At 35.8% G+C, this 18,925-nt stretch overlaps 1 protein-coding gene across 4 annotated transcripts in view; it reads left to right on the top strand.

The window, feature by feature from the left end:
- Positions 1–433: 433 nt before the first annotated feature.
- The window catches only part of bicd1a (bicaudal D homolog 1a), a 44,103-nt gene continuing 25,611 nt past the window's right edge, over positions 434–18,925 (top strand). For all 4 annotated transcript variants that reach the window (XM_082182066.1, XM_082182067.1, XM_082182068.1 and 1 more), the window contains exon 1: positions 434–942. In XM_082182066.1, coding sequence (XP_082038192.1) covers positions 727–942 — 216 coding nt within the window. In that variant the 5' untranslated portion in view covers positions 434–726. The remainder of the gene's footprint in view (positions 943–18,925) is intronic.

Genomic DNA, 18,925 nt, shown 5'->3' on the forward strand with positions numbered 1-18,925 from the left:
CCTATTTTATAATTATTGTTATTTTGCTCATAATTTCAACCACTTCTCTTTAAGCATGTAACGTACGTTCTTTTCCAGCAGGTGGCTGAATAGCATTTAATAAGATTCTTGTTTTCAAACACAATAGCATTATATTAAGGTTAGCCCTAAACATGGGAATTTGCAGATTTAAGCAGATGAAAATCTCAAAAATTTTCACATTTATTTTGAGGATAATAGGCTAAATGTATGTGTTGAATATTAGAATTAATTATTATAATTTACATATGATTTAAATCATTATATTTGTATTGCACTCTCTTCAACTGAACTATGTATACATATAGCCAGGCCTACCACTAACAATATCTACTAATGATACTATATAAATGATATAAAAGATGAGAGACAAGGGGGAGGGAGTGACGTCACGGGTTAAGAGACAGAACTTCTGCCCACTTTGCATTCCGTGTAGATGGCGCCGGTTTTCCTCATGACATTTTAAGTTAAAACCGGGGGGGAAAATGTGTTTTTGATGGATGGAACTGTAGAGCAGTTTATCACAGCACTGTTTACAATGAAGCAATCGAGTCCAGCCCATGACACTCGTTTAAACATCATATAATCATCAGCAAACAGGAGGCGCATCGGGACGGAAGGACTGCAGCATTCACCTGAATCTCCTCATCAGCCTTCGCCTCTCCGAGAGCGCGTGAGGGACGCAGAGATCACACCCGTCCGGAGGCGATGGCAGCCGGGGGAGGATGCGGGGAATCGGTGGATCAGTACCGGGCCGAGGTGGAAAGGCTGACCCGTGAGCTCGCTGAAGCAAACCGGGAGAAGATCCGGGCTGCGGAATGCGGTCTGGTGGTGTTGGAGGAGAACCAGACGCTCAAGCAGCAGTACGGGGAGCTCGAGACCGAGCAGGAGGCTCTCAAACAGGAGTTGGAGCAGCTACAGGAGGTAAACATAGCTTCGATGAGCTGATATAAATGTACATGTGTGTATGTCTGGAACAAATGTCTGTAAATATACATACATACATACATACATACACACACACACACACACACACACACACACACACACACACACACACACACACACACACACACACACACACACACACACACACACACACACATATATATATATATATATAATTTTCTATTATATCATAATAGATATCATATTTGACATTTATTTTAACCTCTCTTTCATTACCCATACCATAGAATTTTCATGGTACTGTTTTGTAAATATATTTGTAAATATTGTTGAAAGAAATTGGGTTTCCTTAGAATTTTCATGGTAGGCTACTGTTTTGTAAGAAATTGAGTTTTTATTTATAAAAAAAAAAAAAAAAAAACTGTTGGTAAATTTAGACTTGCTCAAGCAATGATTGATTCTGGTGTCACTGTCACGGGTTTATGAAGAATCTTTGGTGTGTCAGGAAGGTTTGCTGTGCCATTGTCCCATATAGTCCATCCCTGCTGTGAAATTCTGTCTTCTTTCTGTATCTCTGATGTTTACTCAATATGGTCTATACAGTATAAGTGAAATTTTATCGTCTGTATATTTGTATGTATAAATCTCAGAACTAACTAAGCATGTTGTTGGCTTGTTTAGTGTGATGGTTGAAGCTTTTATGAATCATTTGTATGCACTTTTATTGTTATAATACTCTCAAAACTATTTTTGAAACATCAAATTCGCTCTCAGTTCATGCTTTTCTTAATTGTGGGGTTTTCTTACATCCTTAATGATAAGAACGATGAGGCAAATGGAGTAAACAGTAACCATCTAAAGTGGACACCCATTGCTGTATTCAACTGACCACACTGTAATGTATCCTGGGACAAATGGGCTCTTTTAGAGAGGTGAAATGATGAAGAGATAGAGATGAAAGGAGAGAGACAGAGAGACAAAAGATGGAAGATACTTTCTGACTGCTGCACCAGCTGCAGTGATCCAGGGACTGTGGCTTCACAGCACAGTGGGAATAACCATTACAGGTGATTGTCAGTGTGACTGATGACAAAGAGGGGTAGGGATATAACATGTTCAATTGTCAAATCTGAAAGTTTCTCATAATAAGTCATATTTGATACTAGGTGATTTGTTGTATTTACTACACCACCGTTCAAAATTTTGGGGTCAGGAAGATTGTTTAATGTTTTTGAAAGAAGTCTATTTTACTAACCAAGCCACCAAGGCTGCTTTATTTGATCAAAAATACAGTAATAACAATACTATTTTGAAATATTATTACAATTATTGCATAAAAAATTTGAATATATATATATATACTTTTTTTTTTATTATCCTTGTGGTGGCAAAGCTGATTTGGTGCTCAAGAAACATTTTTCATTAATGTCAATGCTGAAAACGGTTGTGATGCTTAATATTTTTGTGGGAATGGTGATAAATTGTTTTCAGGATAGAATAGAGCGTTCAAAAACAGCATTTATTTGAAATATAAGTCTTTATAACACGGTATAACACTTTATAACAAGTCTTTACTGATCATTTTGATCAATTGAATGCATTCTTGCAGAATAAAAGTATTCATCTCATTTAAAAAAAAAAATCTTATTGACCCCAAACTTTTAAATAATAGTATGTTGCTTATAGGAACTTGTACAGCAATCATGACCGCCATTGAAGCAGTGTAGCCTGACCTTTTGACCTTTGTTTAGGTTGTCATCATTAGTGTTTTCAGTGCTGTTAAAAAAACGAGCTCAAATACAAATTCACCTTCTGAAAGTCACATAGAAATATTAGTTGATGTTATTTGGACCCGTCTAGGGATGCATGATATTATCGGCACATCATCAGAAATTAGCCGATAAAGGCTTAAATTGTAGAACATCGGCCTGATATGAAAAATTATGCCGATATGACAAAAAAGTATTGATTTTATTATTGTTAGTTTCAAAGCTTTCAATGTAGCCTACTCTCATTATAAAAATAACTTTATAGTTAATGTTTTAGTTCTAACAAGTACGTTTTTGCTTATGAACTCTGCACAGGAGAGACTTGGTGACGTTTCCAAACAAAAGGAAAATATATCGCCATTGGCTATTTGCCAAAATGAGTTGGAAAAAATCGGCATATCGGATATCGGCATTCTATCATGCATTCCCATCTTATTTTGTTACCCTAATGCCCCCTAAATTCCCCTGAAGGAAAGCAACGACTATGACTAATGGGTCTTTGTTAAGCTTGACAATATGAATGCTTATCTCAGACATGTATGGTTATTTACTGACAGCAGTGAGTCATTTGCAGTGAATAACTGTCATGAAATGGTGTCAGTAATTGCGTTTTTTTCATGGCAGCTCCCCCTAGATCTGGCTACTGTAGTCTGCCCCGTGGGCTTGTCTTTAATTAATTCTATCATACAAATCATAATAGAGTTTGTCTTTCCTAGCCAGCCAAAAATTAGGGTCAGTTTGAAAAAAATCACCTTCATTGTATCAATTCATTTGGAATTGCTAGAACTTTGCAGCATCTGTTAGTTTTTTGCAATGTGATAAATGTATTTTATCTATTTAATTTCAGAAAAATTAAAAATGCATTTTCCTGTTTATTTAGGAAAGCTTTGAGTACAGAACGTGCAGACAGTTTAAATTCAGATTTATCTTTTAGGGTTCATGATACAATCAATAAAGCACATCTGTTTGGGTTCTTGCCTTTCAAATAGTATCTCTATGTCTCTTTCTTTTCAAAGCGTCTGTGCTGTTTATAATAGAGTCTGTCTGCGGCTGATAGTCTTGTGAAGGGCACGAGTGCTGGAGGTGATATTTTATCTTGAAGATTGACTTGCTGTATTTGGTCTTTTTTTTCTCTTTTTCTCTGTCTCGGTTCCTCCTTTATTTTGATGAATATTAAACAGAATATAAAAGACCACACTGCACCATTTGCCTTTGGGCTCCCAGCTCAAATCCTTTGAGAGTTAGCCTAGAATTTACTTGCAAACCAGATTTTCTAAATGTGCAAGAGAAAGGAAATACCATATGAAATCTTTCTGAGGACAGTTTTAGGAGAGACGCCTCCACCATATACTGTACACACCTTTTTTTTAAAGAATTTGTTTGTATTTGTTTTTTATTGTTCCCGTATATCCCAGTAAGAGCTTTTTAATTTGTTATTATTGCTGTAATTTTCCACTTTTGTGTGTTAAGCATAACTGTGGTGGGGTTTTTTTTTAATGGAAGTGCACATATTTAGTTAGCATACAGTTGGTGGGTCATTTTTTCTTATTCATAAAGTCAGAATTGATTTTAGAACTCATGAATTTATTGATTATCTTGTTAAATTCAGCATAAAGATCAAGATATTTGGGCATTGGAAAACAGGCCCAATGCCATTAGTTTATTAAATGTTGGTAAAAAGGAAATGCTACACCTGTATAAACCCCAAAGCCTGCTTAAAGGGATAGTTCACCTAAAATTTAAAATCACTTACTTACCATCATGTCTTTGCAAACCGTTTCATTTTTTATTTTTTTATTTTTTGGAACAGAGAAGATATTTTGAAGAATGTTTCAACTCTTTTTGTCTATACAGTGAAAGTCAATAGTCTAAAAATCGAATAATCTAAAACAATGTTAGACACCACTGACTTTCATTGTGTGGGCCAAAAAAACACGGATACATTTTTTTTGCAAAATTTCTTCTTTTGTGTTCTACAGAAATCTTCATTTATTCAGACCTACAATAAAGGAGTAAAGTGGTAAATTGGTATGCATTTGTTTTTCAATCTAGGCTACTTGTGATAAACAGCAAATAGAGCTCAAAAGGTTTTTCGGTCCCTCAGGACACAGAGGAAACAGACTGTTGAGTGTTTTATGGTTACAAATGGAGGGTGTTTGTGTGTACTTGAACAGTGTAGTGCCCTACAGTTCTGTTTCCACTGAAATGCTCTTGATGTGACTTGATCTACATTGATAAGACAGGAGAAATTTGAATTTATTTTGGAGATGCTGCACATCCAATATCTGAGCTGAAAGTTTATATTGTAGGCTATAATTATTCTTTTATTCAGAGCAACTTAAATTGCTTTCAGGCTAAACATTTAATTAGTTAATGCATTCCCTGAATCAAACCCATGACCTTGTCATATCACAATGCCATACTGTTTAAGATATGTACTTTTAAACCATAAAATGTAATTTTACTCTATGAATGATCCTCAAAGGACTCAGTATGAGGCTGAGGTTCTTTTCTCACAGATGTTTAATGCAGTCATCGACATTAACACCAACACCGTACACCAACACCTTGGTAATGAATAAAAAGGACAAATAAAACACATTCCACTTTTGCCTGCTTGTGAGCTAAGAGGGGGGTTGATTTCTTGGGATTTCTTGATTGGATGACTTAAACATCTTAAACTTTGAGATTATAGCATTGTTCTATCTCTTCATGTGGATGATAAACCAGCAAGACATACAAAAAGCATGATGGTAAAAAGATCAAATATAACCAAAAACTCTTTGAAAGAATAAATATTGCACATAAAAACAACAGTTGGGTGTAGAAATCACAGTAAGCGTTATGAAATAGTCAAAATATTATTAAATATTATATATTAAGTTTAAGTACACAAGCGCTGTCTAGTGAAAATAAACATCATAGATGCAGGTGGTTTTGTGACCGCAAATATACTTACAGTATGTCAAAGGCAGCCTCCACAACTTTAGTTAACATTTATTATGAATCTGAGCTTAAAGCCCTGCACAAAGTCATAGATCTGTACCTCTTATGTATTATGTAGGGAGAAAGCAGTTGGTAGTACACAAAGTAAGAATGTAAGTGTGGTATCGAAAGGTGGAGTTAGGTAGGTTGGAATACTGATGAACTCTTTGAGTTTAGACCTTAGACCTCTTTTGAATACTCACAAAAGGGCATAGAGCATTTCTAGGTCATCCATATGGAGTCATAAATCTGCCTGTCTTGACAGAAGAAGAAAAATAAAAGAGAAGTGGTAAGAGACAGACAGAAGGATGCAGTAAAAAAAGCCTCACCATCCCCTCACAAAATCAGCAGAGGTTCAAGGAGCTAATCGATAAAGACTGGTGGACAGGACAGACCCTAGTTTTTCTGCCCAGCCCCCATAGCCTAACCTCTTGGCACAAAGAAACTCATCTCTCAAGAACCCCCTAGAGGTGAGAAATATTGATTTGAGCCTCAGATGCAAATGATTGTTGTATTGCCAGCACCATTCTCCAAATTAATACCAATAAACAGCATTTCCAGTGCTACTAACAGTGCAATGCTACTACTAAACTGAATTAATTATACATCATTGCTGCTTGCTACGGGAAGCATCACTTTTTTTGTTGCTCATCCTGAAGGTTATAGGTACAGATAAAAGCATCTGCCAAATGCGTAAATGTAAACTTTGGTGGTGCATTACTCAGAGATGGATGATACCTCAAATTATGCATCTGGTTGAGCGGTTTTTCTACCCTAATTTTCCATAATTTACCATAATTTTCACATGATGAACGATAAAATAGGGATAGCGTCTTTTGATTTGGGCAAGTAATAAACCCACTTAGCAACCATCCAGAAAGCCCTATAATGACCTATCAATGTCATAAGTCCCTGCTTAAGTACACTCTAATCGATGCGCCTTAGTGAAGTAGCCAAAGAATAATTTGAAACCTGCCAATAAAAACACCAGAAAGGCTATATCTGAATATGCCAATCTAGTAGTTGTCTCTTATGGTTTTTCAGAGATGAGCGTTCTAGTGGATTTGTATATATCTAACAGTTGTAACTTGAATTGGTGTGGCTTTGGGTCTGTACCTTTTAATCAAGCAATGAGCAATTTGTGCCTCTCTTCTCAGTGAAGACACTGCCTAGACTAGAACCCTGCACAGTTTTTCGCTGTGTTTATTTCTGCTGCAATGAGACTTTGGGAAAGAGCCGGCCTACTTTACCCAGGGGTGTGTGTATTGATTGTTGCTTTACTTTAGCCTTCTAGACTGCAACTTCAGTGCCTGCAGTAAAAGAAACTGTGGGCTTTGACAATTAAATGAATAAAGTCTCTGTTATGACTGTTTCAGGCAGTTGTAGACTATAGACTATATATCCCTCATTTGTTCTCTCACTAAGTGTGACATATCCATTTGCTGCCTCATAAAGTGTATCACGGTCAACACACTTCCTATTCTCCTTTCACTTTGTAGAGTTTTTTTTCTCTCATTACTTCATCATCGAGAGAAACCCAAAATCTCTAGCTGTCTATCTACTGTATCTTAGATGAATTTGCTTTCCTAAAATGCCAACATTTTAACCGATCCATTTTTATATCCGTTTATTTCTGTAAAAAACAAAATGGGATTGTTCAACAGTCTACATTGAACATTTTAATTTCATATTAAAAATGTGATTTTCATTTTGATGTCTTGATTCACAGCTGCTCTGGTTAGACACCAGACATGTATGATTATATCAATATAATCCCCCACTAAATCTCATTTCCCCACCACCAATATTATTTCCATGCCAGCAGCATGTTAAAAGAAGACTTGGCCATCCATTACATCCTGTTTGGATGATACCCAGTTGCACATTTTCCTGTCCTTCAGTGTTTGTATGTTCAGGTGGTTGTGGCCCATGGCTCCTGACCTGTGTGCTAATTAAATGGAACCCTGCCCTGTCTCAGTTCACTTCCCATCATGTATAGGACGCTCTCTCTCTAAGGATGGCTACTAAGTGATGATGTTATAAGATGCTTGAGGCAGAGGACTGGAATACAACCTCTCTATACAGGGCAATTTACTGTCCTAAAAGACTCCAGACCTGGACTAGTCTGTGCACTTTGAAAAAGAGACAAAAAAGGGAGAGACATAAAGAGAGATATCATATCATACTGGCTCATACTGTTTTAAATGTGATGAATGGGCTTGTTTTCATTGCCTTGGAGGGTGCAGCAGATTTATTGTTTGTTATTTAATGAAATTTACATTGAAGTGAACTGGCATACAAGTTGCAGATAATTTACACATTAACTGACAACCCTATTGGCAGTGCGCAGTGCTGATGTGCATTAATGCTGCTTACCCAAAATAAGAGATTTAAGAGGCACTGTTCAGCTAAAGATGAGGCTGTTTTCATAGTCTGTTTTGTTACTTTGCATGCTGCGAATTTCAATCTCGAACATGATCAAATTCTGCCTATCTCTTTCAACAAGGTATAATAAAGAAGAAAAGCCTCTTTCCTGCTCTGGGCTCCTAAATCCCAGGCGACTTCTACCCCAAAGGGTGATTTGGAGTAATATAGTCCTCTATTATTCTCGCCCTGCATTCCATTGTCAGCTGAACATGTGTTGCAGTGAATAAGAAGTGCTGCATTGCTGCAGAGATGTTTAGCTGAAGAACTGTTCAGTGTTTCCTCCTCCCCATCTTTTTTTATGAACACTTACCAGGAAGGTCTGGTTTAGTCTGTAATTCAATTCAATTCACATTTATTTGTATAGCGCTTTTCACAATACATAATGTTTCAAAGCAGCTTTAAAGAAAATCCAGGTTTATACATTAGAATTTAGAGTAAATTGTTATCAGTCACCTGTGTTGATTATGTCCATATGTCCACAATGTACAGCTCTAAGATAATACAAATCATGCAGTTAGCTGATATCATGAATTCATTTAGGTGGAAACAATGAGCTCATTAAAGCTAATAATTTCAAGTTGTGATTGTAATGATTACAATATATAGAAAATTTGGCAGTGGTGCATGTTTATTCAGCGTTGGCGTCCTCTGAAGTCCTGGCAGGGGTTGGCGACATCTCTTCACAGGTTTTGAGTCATCTGAAATCTTCCTAAGTGACTGGATTCAAACTGGAGCTGACTTATCTCTAGATACCTCGGGATGGGCATCCCAAAGCAGAAACAGAAAAGCAAATGGAAAATAACGTAGCTGCTGTTCATAATGTTTCAAGTAATACATAGTCATATGATTTTGATCTGATATAACTGGGGAGTGCAAGGTTATGGGATGGATTATGCGAATGCTTGGTTAAAGAGATGTTTGTTTATCTAGATTTGGTTTATTCCAGAGGTTAGGAGCCAAATGCGAAAACGCTCTCCCTCCTAGTGGACTTAGATATCCTATGTACTACCAAAAGTCCAGAGTTTAAGACCTTAAAGAGCGTGATAGATTGTAGAGCGATAGAAGTTTGGTTAAATACACAGGAGCTGAACCATTAAGGGCCTTATGTTCAGTAGCAATACTTTGTAATCGATACAGAACTTAATAGGTAAGTGCAGAGATGATAGAATTGGGCTTATATGGTCATATTTTCTCGACCTGGTAAGAACTCTTGCTGCTGCACTAACTGGACTAATTGTTGCTTGTTTATTGAGGATTCAGGACAACCACCTTGTAGTGCATTACAGTAATCCAGTCTAGAGGTAATGCATGCATTAACATTTGATGCTTTTCTGCATCAAAAACAGATAACATGTTCCATAGCTTAACAATGTTTCTGAGGTGGAAGAAGGCTGTTTTTGTAACATGAAATATGATTTTCAAAAGACAAGGTGCTGTCTAATATAACACCAAGGTCTAGGGTCTAGGGCCTTGTAGAGGATGAAGTAACAGTACAATTATTTTAAGAGATTATATGTACATTTTTGGCCCAATAAATAATACATCAGTCTTATCCAAATTTAGATAAAAAATTACTTTTCATCTAATATTTATATTTTAACACTCTGTCACTTCACTTCTGTCATTACAGTCGTAATGAAATATATTATAATGAATCAAATATAAATGAGGTAACATCAGCATAACTGTGAAAACTAATTCCATGTTTTCTAAAAAATATTTTCAAGGGGCAGCATGTATATTGAAAATAGCAGAGGGCCTAAAACAAACCCTTGCGGCACACCATTATTTACTGATGGTAACTTGGAAAAATTCCTGTTTAAATACTGGTACCTGGTACTTTTTGATACTATTTAAGGTACTATTTAGTATGGTACTAAGATAGGTACTATTTAAATCATATTAATGTCTGTTCCTGAATACCAGTGTAATTTTGTAATCTATCTAAGAGTATGTGTCGAACGCAGCTCTGAGATCAAGTAAAACTAGAATTGAGATGCAACCTTGGTCAGAAGCTAGAAGTGAGTGGTTTGTAATTTTGACAAGACTGACATTTTTCATATATATATTGTAATAATATTGTAAAATATTTTTTGATGAAATAAATGCAGTCTTGGTCTTTCAGAATCTCCTAACCACAAACTTTTTAACAGTAGCTTATATATTATGTTTCAACGGAGAATTTTCCATTAATAATTGGAAAGACCAAAAATATGTTTTGAATGCTGGTCTCCATCATAGGATACTGGTGTTTGTGTGTCCGCTTTAGACTTAACTAGCTTAGTCTTTAGAAAGTCCAAACTGGTCAACCAGCCTCAATTCTGCTGTTGGCTATGCTGGTCCACCTGCTAGAACAGCAACAAACCAGAACTTACCGGTGAACGTTTGCAGGTGCAAGCTTTTCAGCAAGGTTTAGTTCTAGAACGAAGATAGTATTATTCGCTTTCTCTCACTGCTGAGGAAAGCATTCTAGTCAAACTCCACCCTGGATTTACAAGCCTCCTGAGACTGTGAAAACTGCCCTGGTTCCCAGAAACCTGAAAACATACCCTGGTGGTACCTGCTAAAAAATACAACAACAGGAAATTACCTTGCGTATAGGATTAGAACCCCACCAAAACTCAACAAGCTCCAGGTGTAGCCATATTGGTTGTGGACTGTAGCTACTGTTAGTTCTCATCAGTACTTTTGGCCAGTACTGAAGCCAGTTAAAGTATTTATTATTTTTTCATAGTGGATTTGTCAAGCAGTACATATCAGTGCAATATGTATGGCAGTTATTTTGCTTTATTATTTTACTGCAAAGCTTTCTATATGACTCCATTGTAAATATGTGCTGTAAGACTCCATAATGCTGGCTTGCTAATGTATCTGCATCTATCTATATTCCTTCACACTGACAGGAAACCTGTGAAACATCCACTCTTCTCTGAGTCATGATGATGAATCTATGAACTGGCAGCATGACCACTAGCCCTCTTGTGTCTTTTCCTCTGAGGACTTTGCCTTGAGGTAATTCAGACAAATATGTTAGTCTTAAAAGATACAGATGAGGGTAAGACTATTTGCTACAGTAGATGATTTGTTTTCTCTATACCTCTGGCTATGATTGAGGTTATGTTTAGATTTTGAAAAATGTATAATCTGTCCGAGAATAATCTGATTTAAAGGGATAGTTCACTCAAAAATGAAAATTGTGTCATCACTTACTCGACCTCGTGTTGTTCTAAACCTGTATGGGTTTCTCTGTTCTGTTGAACACAAAATAAGATATTTTGAAGAATGTCGGTAACCAAACAGTTGATGGACCCCATTGACTTCTATAGTGTGAAAAAAAAAAAATACTATGGAAGTCAATGGGGTCCATCAACTGTTTGGTTACCGACATTCTTCAAAATATCTTCTTTTGTGTTCAACAGAACAGAGAAACCAATGCAGGTTTAGAACAACACGAGGTTGAGTAAGTGATGACACAATTTTCATTTTTGAGTGAACTATCCCTTTAAGAGCAGTTACACATGATGAAAATTACATTTAGGAAGTGTACTGTATGTGTGTGTATGAATATATGTATGTATTAGTGTGTTGTCACAATACTGGAATTTCGATAAGATACCTTGACAATTATTGATATTCGAGACCATTTTCGATTCCATGGGGAAAAACTGTCATACTACCCATATTGTCACGACTAGCTATGTTTAGTTCTATGGACTCTTATTTTAATATGCGGTTCTGTTTCCCTTAGTTCCTGTTTCCTTGATCGTTCAGTTTTCTCGGTTTCTGATTATGCCCCTATTAGCTCCTCCCTATGGTTTAGTTCCTTGTTAATCCCTGCATATAGGCCTATACTCCCTGTTCAGTTTTGTCCTCTGTTGGTTATTATCGTTACGTAATGTGTCGTTTACTTCCTGTATTTATCATTAAAGACTGGATTCCTTGTTCGTGTGTGTCACTTAACCTCACCAGCATCTGACACATAGATATGTAAACATATAGACACATATAGATATTTTTAATATCTCTTTTTTTTTGTCCTTCCATTGAAATTCTATAGTCTATCAATATTTTCAAACTTCAAAAAGTACATGATACATCGTAACAGTAATCCATATGAATCAAGCGGTTTAATCCAAGTCTTCTGAAGAGACACAATCACTTTATATGAAAAACAGATTTTAATTAATTCAGGCTTTTATTCAATATAAACATTGACAACAATTACCATTAAAATTATCTCACCTAAATGTTTGCTCATTCAATGTATTTGTGTATTTGCAATGGGGTAATTTTGTTGCAATAGCTCACATAGCGCAAGCTTGATTTCAAACTTTGGAATGAATTCTCAAAAAAAATATAAGTAAACCGAACAAATTAACAAATTACAAGTAGTAGCACAAATAAACAGTGCTTTAAGTTTGTCAGGTAGGTTTAACAGTAGTATTTAGGTAAGAAATACTACAGAAATTGAATAAAGTAATCAAATCTAAAATATTCTTACAATTAAAGTTACAAAAGTTATTCAGTCAAGAGCAGTGAGTGATTTCCTCTTTTTCTTTTGTTCTTTGATAAACAGACAGCTACAGGTTTATTAGGCCAACCCTCTAGGCAGCCCTTGGCAATAGAAGCGTAATAGATTTACTCTCCAGACTGATCTCCAAAAGTCAGTGTACGCCCACATTTTTTACAACTCACCCACATTGTATATACAATAGGGATACTATATGGAGCAACAAAAATAAATGTGATGACCTCACTTTTGCTTAAAATATTGCTTAAGACATTGTTTTGGCCATATATATGCTGATGTCAGAATTGAAATCATTGTGTGATTTATTTTTAGATTAATTTTTGCTTACACATAATCCTTGGTGTATTTTTGAGAGGAGTCATGAGCTTAGATTGGAGTGTGCAGAAATTTGGTTTGCCAATTATTCTCTCTCTTTCTTTTTTTGCTTGAAGGTTTTTTGTCGCATGCAGTTAAATATTGTTTCCACTTGGATTAATACATTTTACTTTCCATTACAGATTAAATAATCTCTGCTCAAATACTGATAAATCTCAAATAAATAAACCAGCTCAAGCATGCTGGTCTCGTACTCTGACTGCTCAATCTTGTAATGCATTTTCTAATATATATCTGGAGGAATATCAACCTCTTACCTCGGACTCTGTTCCTTCCCACTTGAGTGTTGATGGTCAAGTGCAACTGTTCAATAATAGATGTTGCAATATTTTAGATGCTATTGCACCTCGAAAGCTTGTTAATCGGAAATGCAAATCCCAACCATGGATAAACAATGATATTCGAGAACTTAGACAGCAATGTCGTCAGTGTGAACGAAAGTGGAAGTAGGATGGGCTTCAGGTATCAAATGAAATACTGAAGGCCTCTTTGCATAATTGCAAAAGGCTGCTAAGATTGCAAAAGCTAAATATTTATCGGACATCATAGCCAAAAATTCTTACTGTTCTAGAATTTTATTTTCAACGATAGACTCTGTTTTAAACCCCCCGATGCAGATATTTCCAGAGATTTCATTTTCACAATGTGAAAACTTTTAAGTATTTCCTAGATAAAGTTAAAAATGCACGGGTTAAATTATCTACAATGGCAAATTCTATTCCAGACCCCATTTTATCCACTACTCAATGGAGTGATTTTGAATTAGTCTCTTTACAGACATGTAAAGAAATCACTCTAAAATGAAAAACCAACTTTTCTCCCCACAATGTTTTGCCCTCACGATTTGTAAAACAAATTTTTTGACACTATTGGTCCTGATCTTAGCTTCAGTGTCACCAATCCCAAAGAAGCCTTCGCCTGATCCTGCAGTTTACTAAAATTTTCTACCAATCTCCAACCTGCCGTTTTTATCAAAAATTCTAGATTTTTTTTTATTTATGCAGCTACAAATATATTTTTCAGTCTGGTTTTAAAACCTTACACAGCACAGAGACTGCCCTTTTGAAAGCTTTTAATGACATTTTAATGTCAACTGATGCTGGTAATACCATGGCTTTAATTATGTTAGATCTCAGCTCTGCGTTTGATTTTGTTGATCACGGTATCCTGCTGTCTCGCTTGGAGCAATACATCGGTGTAAGAGGCACTGTACTCGACTGGTTTTGGTCCTTCCTGTCCAACAGAAGATTCTCTGTAAATTAAGGGAAGTATTTTTCTTCTGTAGCACATGTGGTGTCCCTCAGGGTTCAACTTTAGCACCGTTACTGTTTTCACTGTACATGCTACCCATTGGTTCTATATTTAGGAGATTCGGTGTGTCGTATCATTGCTATGCCGATGATTCGCAGCTTTACATACCATTTATGCGCAATGACAAGTCTGCCATAAATCAACTGATAGACTGTTTTCAAGATTTGAAAACATGGCTTACCAATAACTTTCTCCGTTTGAATGATGACAAAAGTCAAATTGTCCTGTTTGGGCCTACTGATCTGAGCAATGTTGACTTGGGGTCTCTCACTCCATATCGTTCTTTTGTTGCAAAGAATCTGGGTTTTACACTGGATAGTGGCTTAAAATTGAACAAACAAATCAATACAGTTGTCAGTTCCAGCTTTTACCATCTCCGAAGATTAGCGAAAGTTAAAACCATTCCTAAGCAGGAAGAGTTTTGAGATTGTAATTCATGCTTCTCGCTCCTCAATACCTTACTGAGTTGGTTATGGAACACAAACCAGTCAGATTGCTCAGATCACAGACCAATCATAAACTATGAGTACCCAGATCTACTGGAATGCAGGGGTGACAGAGCCTTTGCAGTAGTTGGCCCCAGGTTATGGAACAAATTGCCATCATCTATCATAACAGCGTCCACAGTGTCTGAGTTTAGAAGTCTTTTGAAAACTTATTTGTACTCTTGTGCTTTTAATGTTTTGTGAATGTTTACTTTAATTTTGGGGATGGACCTAGATATCTCTTGTGCAGCACTTTGGTCAACCAAGGTTGTTTTAAATGTGCTTTATTAATAAATTAAACTTGAAACTTGAAATAATCTTTCATAGGGCTGGGCAAAAAAATCGATTTTTCGATTAATCGTTTTTTAAAATGTGGTCGATTCAAAATCGATTCTCAAACGCCAAGAATCGATTTTTTTCCATCTTTATGTATTAGTTTTCCTCCACTGTTCATAGGCTTGCAAACTCAATTTTATAGCTAATGCTGTGAGATTTTATGGTAGTTTTATCTAAATCATAAAATAACCTCAATTAGTGCTGCACGTTTAATCATATCGCAATCGCTATGACAAGCCTATACGCAATTAGGCTATATGACCAAAATGCTGCCAAAATGCTGTCGTGACTGTGACAGAAAAACTTGCGATGATATCGTGCGTGCGCACAAGACAGCACAGAATAGAATTATCTTTCGCGCTTGAACGAAGAACACACACAATTATGCCAAAATGTATTTTTGTCGAGTATCTTTATAACATAAGAGCAGTCTTATGACGAACGTGAAGAGTTGTGCCTCGTGAGAGAATGAGTCCGCGTGTGAGTTCTGCGTCTCTGTCAACAGCGGCTGGTCTTAAAGGGACAGTACACTGTAGCCACTAATTATCTCTGTCATTTAAGTTAATCAAAGAACAAAGAGAACAGAGAAAAACACTCACTGCTCTTGAATAAAGAACTTTTGTAACTTTGATTAGTCAATATATCATTTATAATTAATGCAACACAGACTGTTTGATAATTTTATTCAATTTCTGTATGGCCTAGCTGTTAGACAGGAAGGGCACATATTATATTATATGCAACGTTTTTATATGTGGGTTTATGTGAGGATTGTTAACCTGTTTGATCAAGACATGCGACTGTTCTGACTTGTCCAATTTTCAGCATCAATTTTTCATCTTGCATCAAAATCCTGTCTATTCATTGTATGCATTTGAAATATAAGAGTTGGGTTCTGTTTTAATGTACCCAAGTGTACCTAAAATAAAAAGAGTTTAATATACAGGTTTGTAGCTCTTAATTTCTTTTTATTAATTAAACACTTGAAAACTTGTTCACTTTTTTTTCTTTTCTTTTTCTTTTTTTAATAAATATAGGATTTGTATTTAATATTCATTGAGTGAGTCGAATCGAAATTAATTTAGAATCGAAATTGGAAAAATCGAATCGAAAATCGAATCGAGAATCGAAATCGAATCGAATTAGAGCTTGCGAATCGAAATCGAATCGAATTGTAACATCTGAATCGATACCCAGCCCTAATCTTTCAAGGTCTTGCAAATTCAACTGATACCATATAGCATAATATTTTATTTACACTCAGGCACACAAGATGCATACCAACCGCCAATACCTTTGAATGAATGAGACATGATGCAAGGCTGGACCGCGGCCCTGTAATGAAAATAACAAGGATTTTCTGGATTGTGCTGGCAGCGTTACAGAACAGACTCCTGTCCTGCCGTCACTGACATGCAGACGCTGCGACCATGACTGTCTGGAACAAATCACTGACAGCATTGACTGAATGCTCTGAGCTCTCTCTTTCTCCCACTCTTTTGTCTTTTCTTTCTGTTTCTCATGCATACGTACGTTCACGTGAAAGTGGTGAATGAATTCACGTTAATTTACCCAGCATAGTGTTTAATGTTATCACGGCTGTTGCTTTTGACACTTGTGCTTTCGGATGTTTCCTGTTGTTGGAACCTATGTGAAGCATTCTGTTCCCAGGCACTTTACAGTAAAGCTTGCATGTAAATTAAAACTTAAATATATATTTAGACGGTAACAGGCCATCTGATTGATATATCAAGTGATCATTTACTCTTTTTAATGGGATGTTTAGTGGCAGCTAAATAAAAAGTAAAAGAACAACAAAAAATATTCATGGATGATTGTTATAAAATCTGTCTAAAACATGTCTGAGTCATATATCAGCAAAAAAAAGAAGCGTCCTCTCATTTTCAACAGTTTTTTTCTAGCAAATTTCCTAAATTGTTCATTTTTACAATTTATTATTGCGCTTATAAAAACCTCTCATTGCTGGACAGTATGTACCGTGAGTTTTTAATATCATGGTAATCAAATAATTTCCGTCTACAGGGGTAACAGTTGCTTGTTCCATTGTAGATGCTCAGTAGGGCTGCACGATATATCGGAATTATCGAAAAATAATATCGCAATATGCATATCGCAATAGCTTGCGATAACTGAATGATTTTATTACTTCAAAAGATTAGGAAAAGTCAAAGGCTTAGGTCGACACAGACAGCAGAGAATAGACTGGACACGTGACTGTTACATATGTGGGACATGCTTATTGTTATTAGGCGCAATAAGCTAAGTACTAATGTGTACAAGATGCTTTTTCTCTTAACAAAAATATAATGTGAAACATGAATGTTGGTTATTTCATTTTCATTTTTTAAATATAATTAAAATCTATTTTACACTCTTAAAGTAGTACTGTGCCACATATAGAATATATCGCATTATTTAACGAGTTATCGCATATAGCTTTTTTTTTTTTTTTTTTGTGCAGCCCTAATGCTCAGATTGATTAACTCTCAACTCAAGATCCTCTATCTACTGTAATGACCCAATTTTGCGTGCTTCGGTAATTTATTTGTGTTATTTGCATAAACTTTAAATTCAGAGACTAGTTTAGAGACTATAGTTTTTGAGTGGGTATCATATTTTGACCACCCCGCTCTAAATAAAAGAAACCAGATGGAGAAAGTCGGCTTTGCGGACACACTTCTCCACAAACCATCTGCCTCCTACATTATACAGCAAAGGACCAGTCTTTGTGGTCATAGCAACGTCCTATACGTGAGTCCGATACGTCTCCCTCTCTCTCTTGTTCTCTCTCAGAGCGCAGCTGGGAGGCAGAGGGCCTTCAGCAGGGATTCTGGGACATTGACAGGCCCTCATTTTAAATCACAATGAGAGCTTATTCACACTTCTGTCACTGAATTAATGAAAGTGGTGTAGCCATTTGCTTTTGTGCCTTAATTCTCTCCAGGGTTCAGCAATCAAAAGGAAAGAAAGAAATGTAAAAGAGAAGCTGTGAGTATTAAAGGGATAGTACACTCACAAATGATTCATATAATTTGTGCACTATATCAACTAGGCTTCTGAAGCCATACAGTAAGAAAGAGACCAAAATGTAATTCATTATTTACTGATAATCTTGTGGCAGAGAGTTGTTAACCACTGAAGCAATATTATGAATAGACCCTGTGGAAAGTGCAAAGTGCATCGTAAATCAAATTCCTGACAATAATAAAATAATAATGTTGTTGGAATGTGTTCATTATTCATGTTCATGAAATGGGCGAGTATGATAAATAGTCTATGCTATGGTCACAACAGACAATATACTCTGATTCACTATAAAGGCACTAATATGCAGGTAATATTTGCTCATAAGGCTAAACTGTTTATTTTATAAATAATGACTTATTGTACATTTATTTATTCATTAATTGTTAGAACCATTACGATTACTTTTTTTTGCAATGGTACATTTTCATGACAACTAAAAACATTGTCTATCTAAATTCCCCCTACTGTAAAACATAAAAATGTTTTATGTTTTTATAAAACATTTTGTTTTCTTTATAAATATATGTATAAATATATTTACATATAATTCCATTTCTGGATTTATCCAAAAAATTTTTTTGAAATATTGTATTTCTTAAAGTGCCCCTATTAAGCATTTTCAGATATTACCATTGTAATTCGGTACAATTCGGATTTTTTTTAATCGAATTGCACAATTGATTTTGAACTGCCTGAAACGAGTCGTCAGTTATTCCAGCCTTGTAAACCAG

Source organism: Leuciscus leuciscus (assembly GCF_965113295.1).
Source record: "Leuciscus leuciscus genome assembly, chromosome: 10".
Classification (NCBI taxonomy): domain Eukaryota; kingdom Metazoa; phylum Chordata; class Actinopteri; order Cypriniformes; family Leuciscidae; genus Leuciscus; species Leuciscus leuciscus.